This window comes from Corvus brachyrhynchos, unplaced genomic scaffold (assembly GCF_000691975.1).
Source record: "Corvus brachyrhynchos isolate BGI_N302 unplaced genomic scaffold, ASM69197v1 scaffold14, whole genome shotgun sequence".
Taxonomy (NCBI): Eukaryota; Metazoa; Chordata; class Aves; order Passeriformes; family Corvidae; genus Corvus; species Corvus brachyrhynchos.
In genome coordinates, this window is record NW_008239110.1 from 7,026,389 (window position 1) to 7,038,506 (window position 12,118).

The 12,118-nt window shown below is 35.1% G+C and overlaps 1 protein-coding gene across 1 annotated transcript in view; it reads left to right on the plus strand.

Moving 5' to 3' along the window:
- Nucleotides 1-12,118, plus strand: part of LACE1 (lactation elevated 1) — a gene marked incomplete at its 5' end in the record, with an annotated part of 59,902 nt that overhangs the window by 7,971 nt on the left and 39,813 nt on the right. Inside the window, 5 exons of the mRNA XM_017739405.1 lie at nt 877-928; nt 1,513-1,614; nt 2,914-3,044; nt 8,240-8,339; nt 11,268-11,326. Of these exons, the coding sequence (XP_017594894.1) occupies nt 877-928; nt 1,513-1,614; nt 2,914-3,044; nt 8,240-8,339; nt 11,268-11,326 (444 nt within the window). The remainder of the gene's footprint in view (nt 1-876; nt 929-1,512; nt 1,615-2,913; nt 3,045-8,239; nt 8,340-11,267; nt 11,327-12,118) is intronic.

Genomic DNA, 12,118 nt, shown 5'->3' on the forward strand with positions numbered 1-12,118 from the left:
AGGGGAAAGAGGACTATTTCAAATTGAAAGTCTTGGCATTACTGGAAGTTTTTCCATAAAAATATATACTTGAGTAAAATAGAATAAGCCATCAGCTGTCATAATATATGTCCTGAATAATATTAAGAAATTTAAAATTCTTAAGCAGTATTCATTCCACATGAAAGTAACTCACTTGAAAAAATGGTTAATAAAAGGCATACTTTGAAAATACATTTTTTAGATGTTTATATATTTATACATATACAGACATGCATGTGTATATGGGTACATATTTTTACTGTTACTCCATTGATTTTAATCATATTTAAACCAGAGATGATTCTGCATTTAATATTCAAAGCTGAGAGAAAGAGGACGTACAATGTTCATGGGCTTTGCAGTCCTGATTTTCTAAATCCTAGTAGTTTATCTCTTTAGCAGACCTGCTCTAATAGGTATTTAGTGCATATATCTATGAATAGTACAATACTCCTTAACTTTATTTCCTTTTTTTTCTAGGACTGTTTTCTCAAAGGGCTTAATGAGGGAAAGGATTTGATGATGGTGGCTTTGGAAACATTGAATCATTTTATGTGTTCTGATTAAAAAGCACTTATGCTAGGACTGGGGATAGGGATATTTTCACAATGATCTAAAAAAACCCCCAAAAATCCAAATCCCAAGCCCTGTGTGTATGTTTTGCTGCTTATATAGAATTTGTACAACTGTAACATTAGTTACGAATTCTGACCTAATGATTTGTTCAAGGTTACACTTTGCTATCTAGTGCTACTGTTGTGGTTAAGTGTAGCTACTTTCTTACTTCATCACAGCCATGTGCTTGCTTTTATTTTACCCCATATCTGTATTTACTCTTTTTCTCTTGACTTGCAGCTCTTTGCCAAAGCCAAACCCCCAAAAGGTCTTTATGTCTATGGAGATGTTGGTAAGTTTCATTTGCATCCAATGGAATTTTTTCTAGATGCATGTCTATTCAAATTCTGAAGTGTCTAAAAGCTTTATGTAGCCTTATTGGTTTGATGAATTTTACAGGGTTCGTTTTCTTCCACATTATGATGTTATTTAATATAATTACATCCTGAATGCTGAAAGCTGTGTCATTGTTTCAGCACTACCCATTCACTAATATTTAAGAATGCAATTTAAGAATTTGGGAAGTAATTGTGGGAGAAAATTCATATATTCTAATTGCAACAGTGCAGCATGAAAACATACTTGCTTTCGAAAGGAAATACTAATATGTTTTATGGATATATGGGAAGTAATTTGTGCAACTTTTGGGCCATCTCTGTATGAATCAAATTTTTAAAGCAGAAAAATAAAAATGCAGTTGTTCCAAGTTTTTGAACAGAAAACATAACTGTTCCTCGCAGCAGTCTGGTCTTGTACTTATTCTGTGGAAAATTATAGTTTCATTAGTGCCAAGCTAACAAGCAATAATCTGTAATCAGTACATACTGCTCTTAAATTAACTACCTGTTGAGTGTGTTTTGTTGTTCTTATTTGAAGGCACAGGAAAGACAATGGTGATGGACATGTTCTATTCTCACTTAGAAGTAGAAAGGAAAAAGAGAGTCCATTTTCATGGCTTCATGTTGGATGTACACCAGAGTAAGTGCAGACACAGGTATTGACAAGAATTTTATGAAATACAGTCTCTATTAAAAAGTCTGTCTCATATTTATATTAATCACTGTAGTTTTATTTAAATATTTAAGTATAAAGTAAGAAAAATAGGAGAAAAGTTAAAGCATTTTAGCATTGTCTATCATACCAGCATAGATATTAATTGCATATTATTTCTCAAGTATCTTTTCTGAAAGAAAAATATGTATACCTGATTGTATATATACCTCAAGTGTATTGTTTAGAATGAAATCCTTAACTAAATGTTTTCCAGGTACCAATTAGCTTTTTATGAAATCTGAAAAAGGCAATTGCTGAAACTGAAAATGTAAAGGTTAAACTCAATCTGTATTTTGAATAAGCAATCACTAAATCAGATATAAATGCCAAAGGAGAATGGGAACTATTCTGATTGACTAACTTAGTAAAACTGTCAGTAATTTAGAGGAAAAAAGTAATAGAAAGAAGTGCATCCTAAATTTCAGAAAATTTTCTGATCAGCTGAATAAGGTGCTTTGTTTTGACAGAGGTGCTGCTCTAGATACTTTAAAACTTGCTTCTGTTTCTAAATGCTATGACCTTATTATACTGTCAAATTGTTAACTACTGCTGTATTTTACAAGTGTTGTGACAGCTGCATTTTTCTTGGGAAGCGTTCACTGGTGTAAATAACTCGAGCCACTTTTTACTGCCCACTTTCCTATCATTGCTGGGTCACTCTTGAGATTTTATGTTTTCATTTCTTGTCATTTGTGCTTAATCTTAACAAAGGTAGCTTCCTGCTGCAGGATCTTTTTTTTCTGAGTGTTTGTTTATAGTCAGATGCAATACAATCCATGAGACAGTAAAGTATGGATTTATTAATTTTACCTTGTGCCAGTATCATCATCTTCACATGTTGAAGTATAACTGTGTCACTACACCTGCATTCTTTTAGCTAAATGCATTCTAAGAATACCTTCAGAGCAAGATAAAACTGCAATTTGTATAAGTTTATAGAAAATAAAGTATAGGTGCATAGCATTCAAGACGTTTTTGATTTTTGATTTTTGGTTTGCTTATTTCTAAACAAAATACGAATCACAAAATCTTTGAGCTTTTAGCTCCACTGTTGTGTGGATATGGTTAAAAAGTGTTTTATCGTCTTGAAACTGGATTAAGTTTGAAGCTTTCTTATTTTTACTGGACCAGTTTACTTTTTATTTGTTAGCTAAATAATTTTATTCTTCCTATCTTAGAAAAAGAAATAAGAAATATTTTTTCTTTTCTGTTTTATCATCTAAGGAATACATCGCCTTAAGCAGAACTTGCCAAAGAGAAAAGCAGGATTTATGGCCAAATCATATGACCCAATAGCACCAGTGGCAGAGGAAATAAGCAAAGAGGCTGCTCTCCTGTGTTTTGATGAGTTTCAGGTAAGAGGTCATAAATTACTCCTTCACTTCAAGGGAAACTTCATAAAATTACTTTTGGTCTTAAAATATAATACTTGTTACTGCTAATATAGTATTTGATTCACTGGCCAGTAGTGACCTGCAGAAGTTAAAGAGTAGAAGTCACTTCATAGTTTTGAAGATGGTGGGGTTTGGGTTTTTTTCCACAGTAGATAAGATGCAAGTTAGCAGTGTAAGTCCCCTTACAGTGCCTTTGTTTACCAGTCCAGTCACTGATCATACCAGGAGGTGTTAGAGTTTGTCTAGAGGCTCATGAATACTTCAGGGCAGGGACCATCATCCTGTGCTGAGTCTGTACAGTGCCACCTGATACTTGCTTGCCACTGATCTTTGCTTTTGTAGTTCATATAATGCAACAAACACTCTCAATGTGATTAAGGATTTTAAGAAACTTCTATTGAATTAGATGTGAAAATTGAAAATAAACTTATAAAATGATCTTTGCCCAAGCTAACTTGATTATTTCATTTGTTTGACACAGCTTGTGAATTTTGTTTTAAGGGCGTGTCACAAACTTAAATGTAAAATTCTTTATAAAAATGTTTAATAAAAAAATGAGAGGTATTTGGCAGCTTTAACCAGCTGAATTTTTTTTTAGTTCAGAGAGAAAGTGCAGAGCAAGATAAGGACAGATTTATGTTAGTTCTCAAATCACCAGCAGTAAAATAATCTGTTAATTGGAAATTGTCTGTTATGGTCTGAAATGAATACATTTCTGAAATGGATGGAGCAGTTTATATCTCCTAGCCATTATTTTGCAAACCTGCACACTTGAGGAAATAACTGTTCTATGGTCGGCTCCCATGAAGGGAATTTTGGTCAAGTCACAGTTGTTCTTATTTTAAGTTTCTCTTGCATTTTTCAAGCAGGGATGGTCCTTTGATCTGTGGTTTCAGAATGTGTGGGGTCATTGCAATTGCTGCTGTTTGATCATTTAATCTGTGCTCTGTCTAGTGAATATGATTATGCTGGGCTTCTGAAACTTGAGTGTAAAATCTAAATACAATTGTACTTAACACTGTGAAGAAATGGGAAGGTTTGGAGAGGGAGGTGTTAACTGTCATGGTGTTAAATGCTCAAATGGTAGAAAGAGGCTGTACCATGTATTAGTGTAAATACCTGCTTTTCTGTATATATGCTCACTGCTTTCATGTTACAGTACTGCGGTGTTTCCAGACTGTCATGTTTTCACATTTTAAAGGGAGAGACTATGGTATTTTTGGTTCCCAAGTCGATTGCCTGCTCCCCCTGCTGACTTGCTGGAGGTACACCAATGACTTCAGTTGTAAAAATCACCTGTTTTGTTGGACTGTCACAGTTGGGAAATTATTACAAGAACTATTCTTTAAAATGTGTTTCCAAGACTTTGCATTAATATGTGAATTTTTTAAATCTACTTGTTCTGGGTGTACTAATTTTCTAAATTCACAAATTTCTGAATGGCTGGGTTTCTTGCCTGATTTTTTGTAACGTGGAACTCTACACAGGTTTTGCCTATTCAAGAGGAGTTCCAGTTTTCTGAAATTTTGCAGAAGGTACTGAATTTGGGATAAGAAACCCTATGCTTAAATAATCATAAAGCAGTGCAGGGACTGGAAGAGCTGCTTGCATGGTGACACAGTTAATAATAAGGAGCTGTATTTAATTCAGGATGTTTGCAGCTCATTTCTGCAGTGGAGATCATGGCTTTATTTCCCTGCAGTTTGATTTACTCGTAATTTAAAGAATTGCTAGATTAAAATGAAACTGGAAAGAGCTGCAGGCTCAGAATATACACTGCTCTGACTTGTGGACAAAGCAACTCTCTGTTTTGACAGATGAGAAGTGGGGTTGCTTTTGCAAAATAATTGTGTGTGGAGGCACCATCAAAAAACTATTGATATTTGCTTTAAACACTTCAAGTTGAAACTGCTGAACAAAAAAAAGGAGAATAAGTTGAAATTAATTATTTATTTTAGAACAAAATGGATTAGTGATATTTTAAACAGGGAGAGCAAAACATATTGTTAATGCTCATATTTCAGGGGAAACCAAATGCAGAACTTCAGAAGACAAAAGCATTGCTGAGGTTGCATTTTCTCATTGACAATGGGCTAAAGCAAAACAGAAGTCTTCTGAAGTGAATCTTCATGCAAAGCCCAGAGAACTGTTAAGCAAGAGGAGAATTGACTAATTTATCTAGAAAAATATTTAAGTACTTATTTTGAAAGTAATTTTCTGTGTTCCAAAGTATTGTTGTATTTAAAAAAAAATTATGTTTTAATGTTGCTTTGTGCAAATACTGTGTGGTGGCCAGGACCTCAGTGATGGCACTATGCTTCTGTGTTTGTCCATTTTGAAGCAGGATTTTGTCAGCATTTGCCTGAGCCCCAGGCTGTCAGGTTATTAAAGCATCGCTATGTCTTGTTGATCTTTGTCATACAGCTTACTGGAAATATTAAAGTCTTTTTTTAATCACAAAAGTCTTAAGCCATTCTAAAAATGTCTTCATTTTGAAGAAAACCCCTAAAACGAAGCCATTTGTAACTATGGTGTCTCGGAACACAGGGGTGGCTAGCCATGACCAAATAGCTATACACAGGTAATTAGAAGCTCTAATTTTGGCACAGGACTGTAAGCTATATTAGTGTTAGTAATGAAACCAGAGGCCCTCCTTCTTGGGAAGCTGGGTGATAGTGCAGAGTTAGCCTTAAGGTACCAGTGGTACCATTTGGATTACAAAAGTGAAGTAACAATTTAGGGAGTTTTTACTAACCTGCATTCTATTAAAAGCCTCTAATAAAAATTAGGCCCTTATTTTTGTGCTAGTACTAATTGCTGATAATACATGCTTATGTTTGTCATTCATTACATGGAACTGTACCAATCAGTGGCTGACTGAGTCTCCGGCACTTACACATGTAAATTAACTATTAGTCTAGTGTCTTTCCTTTTTTTTTCTTTTTTCTCTTAAATGCTAATGAAATTTCTCCATTCTCTCCCCTAGCAGGCTCTCCTTATTGGTAATTTGTAGCCTTTGCTTTTATTATCAGTTGCAATAAATGCTGGATACAGTAAAAACCATGAGAACTTAAGATCCTATAGTTACTGTCTTCTACCTGCTTTACCTTGTTGAAATCTTTTTGTTTTTCCTAAAGTGTATTAGATAAAAAGAGCTCATATTTGCATCCTGGTCCTCAAAATGGCTCTTGCTTTTTGTCAGAACTTTCAAGAGGGTTTTTTGTTGATTTTTGTTATTGTTGTTTTGGTTTGGTTTGTGGGGTTTTTTTCCTTTTTTTGTAATGGAGCTTAGAATCCTGCATCAAATAAGAGTTGTCATTAATAAGAGAATGTTTTTGTTTTGTTTTATGCAAGCATTAATATTCTTTCGTTCCCTGTTTTCTAAAGGTAGCATGCTTTGTAGTACTATTAAACAAAAAGGTTTGTAACAAAGTGGCTTCTGTAATAGATTTTTAGAACTTGGCTTTTAGGTGTGCTTTGTGGTACAAGAAATTCAGTCACCCCTAAGATGCACATTTATAGTGATTCCTTGTGTGTCTTGGGTTTTTAGGAATGGGAGAAGTTCCTAAATTTTAGTATTCAGAAGAAATAAATTATTGATAAGTGAAACATAAGCAGGTATATTAAACATATAGTGCAATAGTGACTTACTACTTTTTTTTAATAGCAGATCTTAGGGATTCGAGATGTGCGCATCTGAGGTGTCTGTTACAGATTGTGTAAAGGTTTGGTTTTTAAAAAGGAAAAAAATCCTATTAAGGCATTCCTAGAACAAAATGGAAGCAATCTTTGGAAGAAGGAAACTAGTGCGTATATATAGTTCATTAACAAAATTATTGCTTCGAAACTAGCTGCCAGAAATGTAACCTAAGTCTTTTACCTAAGTCTCTAGTGTAGAATTATCTTTTTTTCTGCCCAGAAAAGTAATTTAGTAATGGGAGAATGATGGGGGCTGGAGGGGTGTGGAGTAGAAGAAAAAATTATACTAGTTAAAATCTTTCTGCACATGTATTGCCATCACAGCATACACATCTAAGGTGGTGAAAACAGCAATCTCTTGTGTAATGGGTGTGTGTAACTCCCAGCATGCCACCACTGGTTTATTTCCTCACAACTGGGGTCTCTTTTGGTAAGTCAAAATGCAACAAGTGTCTTTATAATAACCACAGGGACTGCAGGAGAATCAAGTGTAATGATCATAAAGGTTGTTTACATACTAAGGTGGAGAATTCCTGTAGAATATGAATTGCTGTTTTTTCAGAAAAATTTCTTTTTTTTTTTTTGTTGTTGTTGTTGTTGTTGTTGTTTTTACAGCATTATTATTGGTAATTTTCTTTATTTATTTCTTGGTACTATAAAGCAAATTTGTTAAGCTAAAATTAAGATACTTAAAGAAATTTTACTTAATGGCTTATCTTTTAGTCATTTTTTCTTCCTTACCCCTCCCCAGTATCACTTGTCCTACCCATTTTTGTTTTTCATTCGTGTTTTGTGCCTGAAGGTTAGAAGAGGCTGACTGTGCTGGAAGTGACTGCCTGCCTTTTGATTATTCATGGACAGTAATAGAAGGCACTTAAAAAGAACAATGAAATTGCTTATTTTTGTGATGGGCCATCTGTTGAATTGTTTTTTGCAACAATCACACAATAGTATCTATGTCATATCATTCTATTTTCAACAGCAGCTGATTATGTATAGTTGGCTACTTGTCTTTATTTCTGAAGTCTCATGACCATTTTAAATTCACCTCTGCAAACCTTTGCCTCAAAGGTAATAGAAATGTAAAACAGCCGGTGTGTATCTCTTTCTATCTTCTGGGTTTTTTTCATGTTGTTCCTAATTAAGTAGGCTCTTAAATGTTTAGGTCTGTTTTCTGTGTCTCCCACCTGTAGTTTTATAATAGAAGTTAACACGGAATCATTTAGCAATTGGTAAAGAAATGGTGGAGTTCCGCAATAAAGAGTGGGCAAGTTTTGAAAGACTGTGGTACATTCACTGCTTATTAATTATCCCTTTTATTTTTTTCTCACCAAGCAATAATTAGAATCTTTTTCCATGGCTTTCACTAACAAGCATTTTCCTAGCTACAAAGCCACTTGCAGATCTATTGCAGCAGAAGCTGAAAGCAAGATAAAACAAATGTGTTGTCTTCTCAGGTCACTGACATTGCTGATGCCATGATTCTGAAGCAGCTTTTTGAAAATCTCTTCCAAAATGGGGTTGTCGTTGTGGCAACATCTAACAGGCCGCCAGAAGGTAAAAACAAACATTCTACCAGTATTACCCAAATTCAATGAATCTCAGTATCTTACAAAACAATTGTATTTATACCATACAGTATTTAATACTAATGAACTCTCTAGTCTGTGAGAACCAGAGATACTCCAGCTTGTCCTCCGCTTTTTCTTGTTCTTAAGGAAGAAAGGTTTTTCACTAAATCTTACTCCTCCTTATCTCAAACTCAAAGTGTTCTTTCCTCCACTACCCTCAAAACCTTCTGTGTCTTCTGATCATCTCTACTCTATCCAAACCAGTGAGAGGGTATTTGGGGACAGGGTGGTTGAGGAGGGTTAAAATACCATCTGTTTTGAATGTGTTTAAGGATAGGAAAAGATCATATCCTGCAGAAGAGAAGGCAAATGAGATCACATTCCTTCCCAGTTTCTAACTCAGAAAATTGCGGATGTGATCCACCAGCTTGAGGGAGAGTCATTTATCAAGATGCCATTTTTACATTCTTACAAGCTGGTTTGAGGGAATTACTTAAGTGGAGAGTTGTTTCCATTCCTACCTCTTTTCTTACGGTGACTAGTCACTTGTAGTGACTAGCTAAGTAGATCTTTCTATGAAGTCCTCAAATCTGTAAGGGTTTTAATCAAGCAGTAACTGTAATTTTTTGTAGAGAAGAAAAATGTTTGTATTGCATGACATTAGCAGTTAGCATAATGCATAAACTTTTACGACACTTTGGACTGATCAATTTCAAATACTGAAGTTAATTGTTAACTATAACTACCATTTATTTTCTTACCCAAATTAATTGAGTAAAAGACAACCACTAACAATGTGCAATTCTACAGTGAACTTTATATTAGCAAAAAAAAACAGAAACAAAAAAACAACCAAAAAACCCTACCCAAATGTTTTTATTAGGGGAGAAAATAATTTCCCATTGGCTTATTTTGCTTTTTTGACCAAACAAGATGAAATTGTACCTCCTGTAGTTGGTTTGACTACAGACAGACTGAATGCTGGTGCTTTACTCACGTGAGAGCCATCCTTTGGTTTTTTGAAGCGCTGCTCTTTAAAGCTCAGGAGAATTTTTTTATCATAACTTGGGGATTGTAGCCAACGTTTTAAATCGACCTTTATTGTTACATGGGTGTTTTTAATGTATATTAAGTCACTGTATCAACATGAAAAACATCCACCTGTATTAACTACCCCAGAGAATGTCAAGAGCAGCATCTCCAGAACTGTGCTGTGTTTCAGTCCAGGTGTTGGCCGATGCCTCTCTCTTCTCTGGTCACTGTTTCTGCATGCTCATGGTGCGTCTGACATCGAGAGCTGGGTTAGTGTAATATGCCACATTGAGGTTTAAGACTAAATGGAGAGATTTTTTTCTTGTGGGCACAGAAAAAAAAGAGTGGCTTTTTCGTTAGAGAGCAGATGTGCCCAGCTGCTGACTGTTAGTGATACATGTAACTGTGATGAGCTCCTGCCCCAGGGGAATATACTAAGATTGTATTTGAGGAGTCCTGGCTTCATTTCTCCACCAAAATTACTGGGTTTTTTCTGATCCTCACGAAACAGAGACATGGTGCAAAGCTCACAGGCATATTAGCCAGAAGAACTAATGGGAGTAGCTGTCTTACACTACTGTTACATGTTCACTAGTTTTTGCAAGTAAATACGCAATTGATTGCTATATATTTTAACAAATGTATAACCATCCTGATTTGCTGAGTTGGGAATGAGCATGATGCATGGCTTCCTAGAACTTTGTTAGTAATTAGGGTATGGAATTGCCTTTACTAATAATTTTTCTAAATGTTTCTGTGTACATATCCACTTTTGTGAAAACCACTCTGTAGGTACCCTGCTGGTGTCTCAGGCATGCAGCATCTTCTGTCCACCATCAGGTGTTGGTAAAGCATAAAAGCTTTAGTGTAGCTGTAGCCTTCAGGCCTTATGGGGAATATAAGGGATAATCATAACCTGGCATGTGCTTTGTGTGGCATTTTGGTGATATCTCTGCCAGCTGTCTGTGTTCTCTTATTCATTCCTTCCATCAGGTATAGGTGCTATACTGCCTTTTTATAAGGCTTCAGAATATTAATGAAACAGAGCAGCTCATCATACAGTTTTAAGTGACTGTGTTTTCAAAGAAGAAGTCATTCTATTATGAACTTGTTGGGCAGCTGGATAATTTCCAGAGAAGAAAAGTTTATGTTGTTTAAATATATAGAGATACGTCAGGTGAAAAATTCTGCTTTGGAGTTTGTTTTTGTTAATTTGTATTTTTTGTTTGATGATGCAGATCTGCATTTTGTTACATGACATACTATTTTTTTTCTTTATTCAGTTATATTTTTAGCAACTTTGCCTAAGTTTACATATTAATTTAATTTTCAGTTTTTTGGCCTTAGGGTTGATCCTTTTTCTTGCTTTTGAACAGGAGGTGTACCTGGCAGAATTGCTAGAAGATAAATGCACCACAGTGCACTGACCAAGAACGATGCTGACTTTGTAAAGAAAAATTGTGTATTTTTAGTTTATGTGGGGTTTTTGCCCTCTGCCCAATACTTGGGTTTAGCAGTTGCATAGTTTTGCCTTACAGTCTGTACCAACGTATACCCAGCATTACAAATATTTTTTTATACCCTTACTTTAAAAGAGATGCTACTCTAATTTCTTCTGCTAGAATTAGTTATATGTCATTAGAGGTCTAAGTAATTTTTTGCTCCCTGCCTTTTCCACACTTCCTCAGGATGTTCCTTTCTTCCTTAAGATTGTACTGAATTTTCATACAGTAAACAAAGAGAAATGGATTTTAGCTTTCCTTTTCTGCCTTTTGTTCCTCCTCCTGTCTCTAGCAACACTGAGTTTTGTTTGCTAGATTAGAAGATAAGCCGACGTTGTTAAGACTAAGTAGCAAAATGGTACTGATTTCCTTTCTTTCAGATCTCTATAAAAATGGTCTTCAGAGGGCTAATTTTGTACCATTCATTGCTGTGCTGAAGGTAAGGAGAGCCCCTTGTTCAACACTTTTCAGTTTTGCCTGCTTTATTAATAAATTTGTAGAAGATTTGTAGAGGATTGCTTTGATGCAAGTTTCCTGATTATATATATATATATCTGATTTAACTATTTAGAGCAAAACTAATTGAAGGTAAGGCAAGAAGAGACTTTTTCCTTCTGGAATTAACATGTTTCTAGAGCTGGACATTTTTAGCATGACAAAAAGTTATCTTTTTGATTAAGGCAGTAGAATGTGTGTGTTTGGATAAGACTTTCCTGCTGGTGCATGTGTGCTGTGTAACACAGTGTCCCTCTAACATTTATACTGTGTTGTACTTGTGGCTATCTTACATTTATGATGTTAGAATAGCTTGCTATTTCTTTGATGCAAGGGAAGTAGGGTTTGTTCTGTACCCCTCAATTACCATGTTCCTGGGTCTTTCTCATGTGTAAGTAGTTTTTTGAATGGCTGTTTGTGAGAATTCATGTAATGTTCAACAAGCAGCAGCTCTGAAGCAAGCTTCCCTCAGTGTCCAAGTTGTGTTCTGGCAGGTCAAATAATTGCTTCGTTTAAATTTAAAAATGGAGGATCCTTCCTCTGTGTGAGTAGCACAGTTGGTGCTTATTTTGCTGCAAAAGGAACATACGCTGAAATGACACTTTTGAGTTCTGGACAAGTTGGAGATATTTTTCATTCACAAGCTACAGTTGTATTGTTACATTCTTGAGGGCTAAAATACAGCTGTGGTATCCTGCTCTGCCTGGATTGACGTGACATGTAAAATGGAAATAAA